The sequence below is a fragment of the Spodoptera frugiperda genome, chromosome 28 (assembly GCF_023101765.2).
Source record: "Spodoptera frugiperda isolate SF20-4 chromosome 28, AGI-APGP_CSIRO_Sfru_2.0, whole genome shotgun sequence".
Lineage (NCBI taxonomy): Eukaryota > Metazoa > Arthropoda > Insecta > Lepidoptera > Noctuidae > Spodoptera > Spodoptera frugiperda.
In genome coordinates this window covers 2782341-2796720 of record NC_064239.1, presented here as the reverse complement: position 1 = coordinate 2796720, position 14380 = coordinate 2782341, and the positions used below count along the sequence as shown (strand labels likewise).

General features: G+C 36.7%; 1 protein-coding gene across 2 annotated transcripts in view; it reads left to right on the top strand.

Annotated features, from left to right (window-relative positions):
- LOC118265588 (1-phosphatidylinositol 4,5-bisphosphate phosphodiesterase classes I and II) overlaps positions 1-14380 on the top strand; it is a 46285-nt gene that overhangs the window by 8846 nt on the left and 23059 nt on the right. For both annotated transcript variants that reach the window (XM_035578561.2, XM_035578562.2), the window contains exons 3-8: positions 1527-1664; positions 4526-4659; positions 7470-7655; positions 10985-11176; positions 11736-11918; positions 13125-13387. In XM_035578561.2, coding sequence (XP_035434454.1) covers positions 1527-1664; positions 4526-4659; positions 7470-7655; positions 10985-11176; positions 11736-11918; positions 13125-13387 — 1096 coding nt within the window. The remainder of the gene's footprint in view (positions 1-1526; positions 1665-4525; positions 4660-7469; positions 7656-10984; positions 11177-11735; positions 11919-13124; positions 13388-14380) is intronic.

Below are 14380 nucleotides of genomic sequence, written 5' to 3'. Positions count from 1 at the left end.
TGAGAAGAGTGCTAGTAAATCGTGTTACTATTGAAAGTGCAGAGATGTATAATTCAAAAGTCCCTAGCTGCTAGCACTACGCTAATGGCACGAGCTTGCAGAAATATACGATGCCGTATTTTTACTGAAATTCTTTTAATTCGGAGATAGAATTATTATGATCGGTGTTTTGTGTAAAACTGTAGTTTAGAGTGGTTCTAATATTTTGTTATCTTACATTTTTGTTGGCTTGGTTATAGGTAGGTCTGGTAGGTACTGTTCAGAATAACAATCATCTCATTTCGACGGCTGCCTCAAGCTGTCAGATAATCAGCGCATAAATATAACAGAATTTAAAATCTCCCCGATCCTAACTCGTGACCCACTTTAGCTACCACGCTGTACCGTTGCTGTCATGTCATTTTAATTGACGACTATGGGACCAATAGTACCAATATCACGCTCGCCTGTACATTCGAAATATAGTATTTTAAACATTCGACTAATGTGTACTTTCTAATTTTAATTGCTGCTATATAGTTATCATTACATACATTACTTCAGGCGTTATTTTTATCTCTGCACTGATTGATGTATAGTTTACATTCGTTAAACTCAACAGTACTTATATTACTGAGAAACATAGCGTTTGTAGAAAAATGAACGTTATAATCATTACAGCGGCGTACAATTCTATTTCGGCAAGGTTCCGATTTAACAATCATATCTCCATTGAAGTATTTCCTAACTTTTGTCTAGTCGCTCCTCGTTGTTGTACATCTTCGTCAGATTTTAATTAAACTTTGCAGTTTGAAACGGCAAACTTTGGAGCAACCTGTTCGGTACTTTTTATATGTTGATGAACTCGCTCCCGCTTCATCTTGATAATGAGCGAAAACACGATAACCGCTCCGGGCGGTGTTGCTACTGTTGCCGCAAGTCCTATGAATAAAAATAAACTTCAATGACGACGGAACGTAAAAGTATGGTTTACGAACAAACTTACAAAATCATGGAAAAGTGTAAAAACTGCGCATTATATCATTGTTACTATTCAGACAATGCAAATTTTAAATATGACGTTTTCCTTCAAGATTTGCGGTTATTTTGATATCCGCAATTTGTTCGTAGAATCGTTAAAGTTATCTGATAAATTATGTTGTGTTCGAGGTCGGTCGGTGTTGAACAAAAATTAACGTTGTTGTGTAGTTTGATCACGCGAGCCCCGATTGCCCCGATTTGTCGATATTATGGTGGCGAGGAAAGTGCGAACACATCTGTAACAAGCTGGGCTTAGTGATCCATCGAGCTCGAACTGAACTGGGTCAAAATCAATAAATCGTTCACTTTGTTCAGCGCGATTATTCGCCAGCTAATAAAGTTCAATCGATGCTTCATTTTATATTCATCACTGACAAATAAAAGTTCTTTACTTTCAATATTCTCTGCGAAAGTACAATTCTTATGTTCCACCCGCGTCCTTCTACCTGAGTTTCCCTTTTGAAAACAAATCTTCCGCATTGATTCACAAGCAACTTTCTTTGCAGGATCCCAAAATACGTAATGTAGTGCTGATTGGGTCTCAAGGATCTCTAGAGGAAAAAACTGTCACCGTGTGTCATGGCGCCGATTTCGTGAATGTGATGTTCATCAATTTCTGCTGCACTAGAAAGGAAATTGCACAGGTGAGCAACCAACTAGCATAGTAAATACATGAGAACCCTCCAGCGGGCCATTAACACTTCAATCAGTTGATTGGTTCGAATCCGACATGTTTATACTCGGTAAGTATTCGGATTATAGCGTCAATGGAGTTATTCGATTATTTTTGGAATTCTTAACTGAACATTTAATAGAGATTTCGTGGACAATTCTCAATTGGAAGAAATAAGCGTTTTTCTTTTGAATGAATTCTAAGCAGCAAGCGGTTTGTTGTTAACGCAATATGATGGAAAGTTGTGATGAGTGGTGTTAACACAACGTGGGACAATGCCGGTGGAATAATAAATAGTGGCATGTAGACGAGCCCGTGTAAAGGTGTCCACAGAAGAGTGCGGGTTCTATGTTGTCTGATAGTGAACCTGTGCCCAATGGAGCGTACCAAATCCGTATCGTACGAGTAGGTGTAACACTGTAATACTCGAGTGTCGGATGAAAAGTTTTCCCTATTGTTTTCTGCTAGTCGATGCTGGTATGCTGCACGACTGTTGTTGCCCTCGCATATTGGCATACTTTGCAGTTTGCACCAATTCCGTGATTGAACTCAATTTCATTAGTTGCGGAAAGCTACAGACAGTTTCATGTGTGACTGGGAGCAACCTTTTTGTTCGGATTAAATGGATTGAGTGCGGCTCCAGTCCAATTTACAAGCTTCATGAGGTCGAGATTTTATCAAGTCAATGAAAATAGATATAGAATAACATTTTACCTGAATAACAAGAATGTTTCCATTCTGTTATATCGTTTCCATGATTATGGAGACAAATGATACCTAATACTATTCCATTACCTAGTATGAGTAGCACTTTATTTACAAGTAATGAATGTTGACGATGAATGTAATTTAAATTAAACTGTCATATAATGTTTATTACAACAGCTTAATAAAGCGTAGTGTGAAGATAAATAGTAATAGTATTTAAATACAGTTTGATATTTAAAAAATGTTTCATATATGATTATAATATAAACGTTACAGTTCAAAATAGGCACTTATAATTTTTAACGAACATGAGCACCCTACGTATATCCAACCGCCGCATTAATGTAACGAGAGAGGATGAAATCCCTGTATAACAAGATTGGAGAGCAAGCAAGGGATTTTTGGTCCATCTTGTACACTAATACACTAAGGGATAATGAAAATGGATAGAGAACTAAACTAAATCTGTAGCTGGAATATGAGACAAGACTTGAGACCATGGAATGTGATGTTTATTCTACGAACATTCTAGAAGGTTCAAGATATACTAAGTACTGGTTCAGTATTAAACATATACCTAGATAGAGCTAGTAATTTAGTGTCTGCAAGTAAATAACTACACTGTAACTGATAGGTATAATACTCAGCTATCCAGCTATGAACAGCATGTTATTAAATATGTACTATGGAAATACGAATGAGTTATGTTGGTACTGGGTGTAGGATGGTAACAGCTGGCAGAGAGTTGCCGGGAATTTAGCTATATCACGGTACAATTGTGGAAACACACATGTTTAGCAACACATTACATGTATAGTAATAATCATGTTAAACGCCCAGTTTAAAAATGGGATTATTGTCTATTCTTCAGTTATTCAAAGAATACGAAGTCGATGCCAAGTTTTTGTCCCATTTACAGGTCATGTTAATATCGTTAATTAGTTTATAAGACTCATGTATTATTTTAAGGAATATAAATTGGAACAGACCATTTTAGCTTTATAATACTCGTAGTGTTATTTAAGAGTTCTGGGGAAAATCTGAGTAAAGCATTCCGTGGTGTAAGAGATAAATTGCAGTCTTGTTTATAGTGACGGATCTCATATTAATATCGTAGTGATGTAATGATATCACGAAGTATTAATTTTTTAAATTCCTTTTCGGATAAATGTAAATTCCTTTTGACGGCTGTTTAATTTGGGGTAATCCCTTAATGTGTGTGAGCTTTTGAGCTGCTAATTAATAGGGTAGCGGCTTGTACAAATTCTTTAACGTAAATAAATTATTGGAACCACAGATGGTATTAAGTTATCATATAATGGGGAGGTCGGATTTATTTGTGGTCTATTGCTATTGTAATGTTGGAAGCTTTACAATATTAAAAACAAGGAATTCCCTCACGGTATTTTGGACTAGACACGAAAGAAAAAATATGTGCGATTGTAACGCGATAGTATTTTTTCCGAATAGAATCCGTGACTAAGATAGTAGTAGTAAACAATTTAATTACTCGTAGAATATCACGTGTAGTCGATAATCTCTATGAAAATATTGAATTAAATATAGTCAGTGTTATAGGTATGATTCGTATAGTAATACAAGAAAACTTAGGTCACGAGGCTACTGTTTAACATAACAGAGTAGCTCGATTGTCCACCCCTTCAATAGAACGTGTTGAATGTTTTGACAATATAATTAAAACGGCTGCTTACTTTAAAAGCACTTACTGGCTTCACGTGTGACGTTATGTTTATTTGCTGTCATAGTTACTCACAGTTTATCAGGAGAGCGGCTCATGCGTTACCCCCACGACACATAACAGCTTTTAAATTTACGACTACTTACTTAATGTATCGTTCCCAGTGAAAGTAATTTTACCAATAGACGATGTTTTATTCCAAATTTTACTATCTAACGTTTTTGAATAAATCGGTAATGGTTCTCTTATCTGACGATTACGGTAGAGTTATTTACAGCGATACTGGCTGATGTCTTGAATAATTAATTACCGATTTCTTCGAAGATTAAAGTTTTAGCCGACTTTTACGTCGGGGAACGATTTAAACTTCCTTTGATTTTCATTGCCTGGGTACATTTGATAGTGTAATCTGGTGTTTTTGGCAGCTGTGGACGGAGGGGCTGTTTGCGCTGGCGTACAACCTGAACCAGCTCAACAACCCCACGATCAAGTTCCTCGAGAAGTTACACACCAAGATCTCTCTCAAAGCTGACAAGTCGGGGAAAATACTCGTCAAAAAGTAAGTTGTTACGTCTCCCAGCGTTATCTTACTTCACAGTTTTTAACGTCCACTGATAAGAACTCTTTTATTTCTGTACTTGATATCACTTCTTTTGTAATGTCTCCAGCGTCTAATGGCTTGAAACGGGTCAATAAATACCATTAAAACTTCCAGACTCAAGTATTAAAGGATTAAGGGACAATAGGAAGTTTAATGAAATTGAGATATATTGAGCGCGTGTAGCATTCAGTTGAACTCATTTTAAGGGGACCTTTTTATACAAATATATTTAGGTAATGATAACGATGTTTCACTAATATAATACATGTAGCTATTAGACAGTTTGCAATATACTAACCCTTCGACGTTTACGATTGGCTCGAGAAAATAAACAGCTGATTTAATGTATTTATGTCGTACTCCAGAGACTCCAGACGGACATGCTATAAATCGTAATTGTACTTACATTACAAATGCTAGTTTCTTAAAATGCAGTGCTGTAAATAATTACTGAAGTTAATGGCTATAGTGATGAATATGATTAGCTATTTGCTCCGCGTATACTTCAATGTTAAGATCGTTCAGTAGCTATTTTCCTCAAGGAGTATCGTCGATCGTTGCCAATGAGTTCCGCACATTAAACTTTGCGTCGTATTGTTTGTCTTTCACTTATTAACTGAAATATCGTTGTCAGTTTTGTTTGAGTTCGATTTCTTTGTTTTTGTCTGTTTACGTTTTGCGATAGTCGCGCTATCTGTCATTGTCATCTCACCACATGAGATGTTCATTGGTCTACATTGAGTATACCTTCGTCAATCTACTGTTGACACCCTTGTGACAAACTTATCGGATGTTAATATATTTACCCAAAACTATTACGATGAGTTTCACAGATCTTAACTTATTTAGATAGGGTATTGGTCCGCCGCGAATGTAGGGAAAATGTTGAAAATGAAAATGTATTTATAAAGCGCTGGTTTTTCTTTAAAAGTTGATGAGATTCTGAAAATTGCAATTGAGACAGTAAACGTGTTGTCTGAGCAACGTAATATTAGTTTTTATCATGTCGTTGACTGAAAACAAAGCATTGTCAGCGTCAACATTATGCTTACGAGGTAGTTTGGCGTTTTGATGTTGTTTATATGGAACCCTAAATTGGAAGATGTTCACCGTTCATGCATAACAAACGCATGAAGGTTGTCGACTGGCTGTTGTTCGTCGCGTCGCCGCCGTAATATTGAACAAGTATTGTTTATTTACGTCGAGCGACGTGTTTACTTGTGTTCTTTTACCGCACGTGTCGCGCTGTATACCGCGGACACTACACTACATACAACGCTACAACGTTCACACATTCTTGTGTGAATATCTTAGTTAAATATCGTCTATTAGACCGCACTGCCGGTTATGATAATTATATGAATTATAATTTTAAAATCTATTAGGGTGGTTCACCTTGAAACGTGTAAAAAACTTCTTTTGTATGGATTTTCGATAGTTTTTGTATTGCGTTTCGTTTCATTGGTTTGTTATTGCATGTTGTTAGCTGTTTCGCTAAAAAGCTGTTGCAGTTGTGTTGTCAGAATATAGGTTAAGAGTATAGAACTTCGTTTATTTTGTTAGTTTGAGAGATGTGCACTTTGTCTTGGGAAATATAAAAGTTGAGTATGATCAGCTGATTCTTTTATCACTAAAACAATAGATGCAGACGTGCAGGTTGTAATATTTCGGTAGCAGACAACCCACTGTATTATGGGTTTTTATTTCTTGATATTCTATTAAGTATTATTTATATTTGCTCAGAGTTATAACTTACGTATTTGCGATGCAAATGGGTTTATTTATGGTCTAAAGTTCTAAACAAATTAGATGCGCTATAACTTATTATTTATACACATTGTAAGCTTACGTAACTCGAGTTCATAGTCTGTAAGTAGGCATTAATGGCGTATGTGTGTAGACGACATAAGTTTTTGTTATGTCAAGGGGCATTAGTAATTTGTAGTCAGAGCATGTTGAAGTGAGCCTCGGTTGAAGCCTACTTGACATTTGACATTTTGCCATGGTGTGTGCTCTTGTCAACCAGAGGTCACGTCATGACAGCAATATCATTAGAAGTCTTCATTGTCTATTTACGAATCTGTGGTTTAAGAAAGTTTTATATCATTTTGTCAATTCGTCAGTTATTTTGTATTCAGATGGCATATAATGATGTGATGATACCTGCAATATGTACTCGAATGTTTCATCATTTATAGATCACAATCTGGTAGTCTCTATCTCTATGTTTATCTAAATTTCGTAATTGTAATGTTTTTCTGCACAAGGAACTTGATCAATTTGTCATAAGGGTTGATGGTTAAAAGCAGTTGACATTCGCAATTTATGCAATTATTTACTTTACGAAGTTGAGAATAGAGTGCTTTATTTAGGGAAACGGTCTGTCGCTCTCTTATAACTGGTATTTGGTTGACCTTTTAAGGGTCAGCCCCAAAAATGCTTAGGCAACAGTTATCTGTAGTTAGGTGCTTGTATGTACATTATTATGTCCATGAATACATAATGTAAAATGTGTCTGGTACACGACTTGTTCCTTTTCTTTGAGAAATCACTGATTTCCTCGTTGATAGGTAGCAAGGTGGAATTTTACACGGAGTTTTGGAATCAATTTCCAATTTGGAGCCAGGAGTATCCTTATTTTCCCAGATCTAAGCTATAGACATAGTCCCTTAAAGTCTTCTTTGTGTTATGCTATTTAACTGTACTACATAAATGCTACATTATTCCTGCAAGTGTACCTTTTGTAAAATATTGTTTTTCTGACACAGCATCGTGAAACTGCTGGCACAGAATAAAGAAGATAAGAAACGCGTGGAGAAGGCACTCAGTGAGTCAGGCCTGCCGACGGGCAAGAATGACACCATCAGCCAATCCAAGTTCCAGTTCGAAGACTTCTTCGCTTTCTACAAGAACCTCACGCAACGGACTGAAGTCCAGAAGATATTCAACAATCTGTAAGTTCATTTTTTAATTTTTTGTCTAAAAGCAGTTCCTAGGTAATCGATGTAGGCGCTGAGTATGTATCTGTATCTGTATTTACAGAGCTTAGAGCAGTTATAGTAACAGTCGTTTAGAAATTATAACTGGATAACCAACTTCACAATAAATTTTATTAGATGAAATTTTTACATTTTATACGAAAGTTTTTCAGATATTCCTGTTAAATAATTTTCTTGGAAAAAAGGTTTCGTAGCTTGATTAGTTATTTCTGCGTTAGCGGTAGTTACCTAAAATATAAAACAAGAACGGCGGCGATTTAACCAACTATGTTTATTTTAGTACAAAATCATTTATTATTTCGTTGTTCCTCCGGTCGCTGGGCTTTGAGGAAAATGTTGGGTAACTGAAATTTTTAATATTAAAATATTCATCCCATCGAAAACAGTCGGGATGACTGGCTGACACAAAAATGTCATTGTCATATTAAAAACCAATATAGCTGATAGAAACTGCGTCGATTGATCGGAAATATGAAAGTTTTACAATATCCCAGTTTGAGAAGGTTTGGTCGACACTAGGCCTCACTGTATACTATATCATAATATAGACGAATTTGTTTAAAAGTCACTCGTGTCAGTCTGACCCTATTTGGAAAAAGGCTTGGAAGCAGAAGGGAACTGAGAAATTGAAACTGTTCCTTCGAAACTTTTTTAGGGAACACTTTCTCGATGTGACACAACCAAATGAGGACTTTAAGGTTATCAGTTTATTTACGATCACTTACACTTATTATTATCAAACCAAAAGTTGTCACGAAAAATGTTATTTATCAAGTGGTCGCTAATACATGCTTATTACCTGTAATGCTATGTAAATGTATCGTTTGCATGCTAATGAAATTGTTGTTGATAGGAACCGAAGAGCGCGACCATTTTCTTAATTATACCCTACATGCTACACTATAACTCCACAATCTAATCTCCCACATTAATGGTTTCGTCACCAGTACAAGAAACATTTTCAGTGTTTTCTTGTTGAACTGGGAAAGTTGGTAACGAACGAAACGATTGAAAAAACATCACATCGTAAATACCGGAGCGGTCTAAATAATGAATCTGATCTCTCTCGTCTGGCGCTGCTCCGTGCATACAACACAACGTTTTACGATTTATCAATATTAAGCTTAAGTACGTCCGCGCCATTAAACTTGCAGACTTTGCGAACAACAACACTTATAATGAACGAAGTGCGCTGTTATAATAGCGGGCCCTACATGCATTAGTTCGATCGAGTCAATTAAAAATTTGTAGCCGCCCTTATAACGCTCTATTGAGCTGAATGTTTCGACAAGTTAATCACAAAGTTTGCTTCGGATTGAGACTAACTCATGACCTTTAGATCAATACGCGCAGTTAGCCGGTTGTCGATTCCGTTAATATTGTCTGGAAATTCCATTTCGGGCGCGATCTTATATTTTCAGGCGATGTTTGTGCGGCGAGCTCTCTGAATCGTTCGTTTTTTCAAAGATTAGCGGAAACCTCCAGGCAGCGCTGAATGTTATTATAATATCTACGTATAATAATAATTTGCTTCTTATTACTTTATTTCTATTGCGACTTATGATGTTATAATGCAGTAGGTATTATTAGGTAATAATTATGTTTTATTGTGCCATGACAGGTGTTATTGTATATTAATGCTAGTTCTCAGAATAAAGAAATAGGCAATTTTATATAATATCGAGGTATATCTTAATTCCAAACTAATTTTATCCTCATAATCGTTTTTACATAATGTTATTTATCATCGAAAAACGCATTGGTATCGTCCTAGCTTGATCCAACGGTTTGTGCCTAGATAGTGCGTTCCTGTATTTATTATCTGACCCATTATCTCAAATTGCCTAGTCTAATATCGTATTCAGAATTAATATAGGCGTGCTAGTAAATTATTTACGAAACAAGTTTCTTTGAAATATGTTACGATGAGAGACGATTGAAGTGCAATACATAAGAATCTTTATAGTATAAAAGTATTAGAATAACGTAAATATGGTTTTCAATGCTCACTGGATGAAATTGCAATATCTCAGTGTCAGTTGCCAGCCCGCCCCGGCTGCCGATACAATAATAACTCCCATTTTCCCGGTCGACATTTACGATGGTCGTAGATTATTTAAAGCTGATAATACCTATTTTTTTCCATCTCCCAGATTAGCGTTGCTCAGGTAAATATAATATAGAGCAGGTAAATATACGGTGGTACTATAAATAGAGGGAATCAGCTCTTGTGAGTGGCGTTTTAAAAAGGTCGCGGGTGAAGCGGGCGACAATTAGTTATAATTGTTCGGGTTCCCGGCCTGTGTTAACCTCATCAACCAGTTGACTCCGACATAAATCACAATTGAACCGCAACCACTGCGACCTCTGCCTACGTACATACCTACTGACATGTGGTCTACCGACATTTTAACATGATAATATCTCTGTACCTACATTACACATAATTATATTTATAGTCATAATTTGATTATGGTAAGTGTGTGCTATCGGACACTTCCTCACTTATAATGACTTTGTATTGTATTTAATAGGCGAAGTCATATAGATAATGTCAACAGAATGACACAAAAATCTTTATCTTTTAGATAATAATGAAACGAAACTAAGAAATTCAGGTTATCGTGTATTTTACATAAATAAATATATTCTGGTATAACATGAATATTTTAGTAGGTAGGTATATGATCGGGTCTTGTGTTTTTCAAATTATGTACATTTTTAATCATCAATGAATATTATATTATAACACAGTTTCGACCTTTTGGGAGATGAAGTCCAAGAATTCTCATTTGTTTACTGTAGTTGTGGGGAATTTACCTGTTATTGCCATTAACTTATTCCATTTGTAGCGAAAACCTGTATTACTTGAGGGTAGAAATGTTGCTCAACTACTTCTCCATATATTCTTAAACATGCTTTTGATCTTTATACCTAAATATTTGAACTCGAAACTCGCATGAAGTTGTAAACCCTTACATAATAGCGAATATGAATGTTAGGCTTCGTTTTCAAATTAATTTGTAACTGTAGATATACTAGTCTGAGTCCCTCCGAAAGCTGTCAGCCGATCATTAGGCAGTAATTCGTCAGTTAAAAGTTGCTGACCATTTATAAATGTGCCGTAAGCTCTGAGTGTAAAGTTCAAGCATTAGGTACACTTTGACATATTGTTACCTAAAGTTGTCAAAAGGGCAAAACGCCCACAGGAAATTTGCAAAACAACGGACGAGGACGGGAGGAGTCGGTCAAGGCTGCGGTGATAACGCATTGTTTGTTTACAGGACGGATGGGAAGCCGCATCTATCGGCCAATCAGCTGGTGGACTTTCTAAACGAAGTGCAGAGAGATCCCCGGCTGAATGAGATCCTGCACCCGTACGCGGACATCCAGCGCGCCAAGGACCTCATCAAAACGTACGAACACAACAAGTACCACCAGCAAAGGTCACAGCTCACATTCGACGGATTTTTAAGGTATGTACTTTGATCATATTTTATTGGCCACTTCGTACGAACAGACTCCGGATACATTATGCATATTTTAAAAAGGTTTTTATAAAGGCACCATGTGTATAAAAACCTTTTTGTAAGGTTTTTTGGTCATCATTCGTAATATTCATAACACCGATGAATCATACATTACGTGTAGAATACGTAATTAAATAAAATATTTGTTATTATTTATTACCTGGTTAAGTTTAACGTAAATACATGATTCATTAATTCTCCGCTGGACAGTAATAAACTATAATTCTGCTACAAACGCGTGTATCAAAATGTTTTCAACGATGATTATGTTATTAATGTTATATGGCCGCTTTCAAATTAACTCAATATTATACGCTCATAAAATGTGATATAAACCTTTGCTTCTCTTATTTAAATGTGTTTTTTATACCCTATACAATATTTTGTCAGTCTACCCGTGTAGCAGAGACTTGAAATCCGGAAGAAATCTCTAGGTCGAACAAACATTTGAACTGTAGAGTCACTCGACTTCTGTATACGATATTAAATTAAAGCTGCATTACAGGTTTCTAATGTCTGAGGACAACCCGATCGTGGCGCCGAGTAAGATGGACCTCTGTGACGACATGGAACAGCCTCTAGCGCATTACTTCATCAACAGCTCGCACAACACCTACCTCACTGGACACCAGATCACGGGCAAGTCCAGCGTCGAAATATATCGCCAGAGTCTGCTGGCTGGATGCAGGTCAGTACTACAGAACAACTTTACTAAGTTCAGGGAACCGCCGGAATTAGTCGTGGTAAGCAACGATGCAACAAACGCGGTCAGGGATACTATGTCTAGTTCAAGAGCATTAGAACAAGCTTCCAAACTTGACCTTCTATTCGGGAGGTGTAGAGAGAGGTCTGCTGGCGCTTTCTGCGGTGACTCAAACGTGTGACCTTGAGCTAACACAATCGACGTGTTCTATTGACAATTCGAGACACTATTGTTGTCCCAAAACGCTTTATAAACTGTTAGCCACAGACTGAGGCGCGACCTTTCACAGAGGTGTTGCTAAGTATAATGCCTCCTAATATATGTTCCATAAAACATGCCGTGCACATCTATTAAAGTAACAATACGGGCGCACGACTCATAAATTCCGTAATTCACATTCTTTTAAACTTTCTGTTTAAGCTATTTGTATGAGTTAACCAAAATATCCGCACGTTCTGCATTGTTTAAAAAGTTTGCACAATCTGCGAGAATACCATTGGCATTTCAAACTAGGAAATCCCGATTGCGCGATTTGTAGTGTCTAAAGAATAACACTCATATTATAAGTTTATAACTCTTGAGATTCAAACCAGTTACAAAGAAAAAACCGAATTGTGTGTTGTAAACACACATAACTTGCCATAAGCTGTTCCAACACGATGCTCTGAAACTAATTACTGCGCTATCGATTATATTAATTTGTTTATAAAAATGTGTAATGTATACAATAGGGTTTTAATAATAAATCCAATTAGTGCAGTATCGAGTGTTCAGTTATCGATATTATCGGTGTGAATCGACCTTAATTATCGTGTTAGCGGATGAAAATAAATGTAAATATTTGGAAAACACATTTTATTGCGCGCTTCGTATGTGTGCCTCATTTCGGCTCCCGAGTCTCAACTGGTTTTAATGATCGGATCATGTCTGTATATAAGTTCATATATGTAATTTATCCTCTGCTGAGTTTAATATAGCCGAGATATAAGATTTTGATAGTTCATGGCAAACAAACGAGAGCATATTGTTATTTTTTATCGCAGCTATGTGTCTTAATTATGCTAATGCCAGTAGCCAATACTCACATAACTTATAATTATCAGTATTCTATCATGTAATATGTCACACTAATAACTTATTACATTCTCGATGTAATAAATGTATAAATCATTGGTATTTTCTTTCACACAGATGTGTAGAGTTGGATTTCTGGAACGGGCGCACGGACGAGCCTGTGATCGTGCACGGGTACACTTTCGTCCCAGAAATCAGTGCCAAGGAGGTACTGGAAGCGATAGCAGAGAGTGCCTTCAAGACGTCCGACTACCCTGTGATACTCAGCTTCGAGAACCATTGCAACCCTCGGCAGCAAGCCAAGATTGCGAACTACTGCAGGGAGATATTCGGCGATATGTTGCTTGATAAACCGCTCGATTCCCATCAATTGGAACCGGGTAGGTTCGACTGTTATATACTTTATACTACTTAGGTATAGAACACACTAGAAGTTTAAACTTATTCGTCTTGTATATAGAGGTACAAACCGATTGACTTTATAATCACGTAATAAAAAAGTTCATTATTGATACAGTACATTGAAAACACGATGCTACGTTCCTTTGAAAGATTGAACTCTTTATTAACAGAGAAAAGTTTTATTACTATTTAATTGTAAACATTTCCAGTAGCTTGTAAATAAGTGTAGCCGACTTGAGGTAGGTCGTAAGGTAAACGGCCACCATTACCTTCGATATTAAAGACGGTGTTTAAGATTAGATAAATTGTTTGCGTTTAATGCCTATTAATCTTTCAACCGAACGATCCAAACATTGAGAGTGCATCAAAGTTTACTGTAAACCAGTGAATGCCGGATGATTTTTAAAGGAAATGACGTAAAACATATCGATATCGATAGGTTCTTGTCAACGCTGTGCTAATACGTTCAAATTAATTCTGAAACATATTGGAGCTTTTATCTAAAGTATCACTGACGCAACGGCTTGTCGGAGTTATTTCGGTGCTTATTAATAATCCTAATTATTATTATAAATATTGTGATAATGTATTAGTGTGAGTGACGCAACGCGATCGAGGCTCGATACTTTGAAGTCGGTAGACCTGCAGTATTTACGTTGGCCTGCGACCAACGTCTGCCGCGCGATGACATGTAAACACGCTGCGACAGTTTGTTTTCACTCCATCACGCACTACGTGAACGAGTTCAAACATACATGTTGTGTGTTGTTTTAATCGGTCCTTGACTTTTAAGGCACGCTTACGTTTTATTGGGCCGGACTGCCGGGCGGCGAGTACTAGTCCTACTATTTGGAATGTTACTCGACAGACACGTATACTCGTCATGTTTAATGTTTGGCGTGAGAACATATAAATCACTAGTCAATAAATGTGCCTCCGGGAAGTGAGGCTATGGGATTCGTTTTATTATA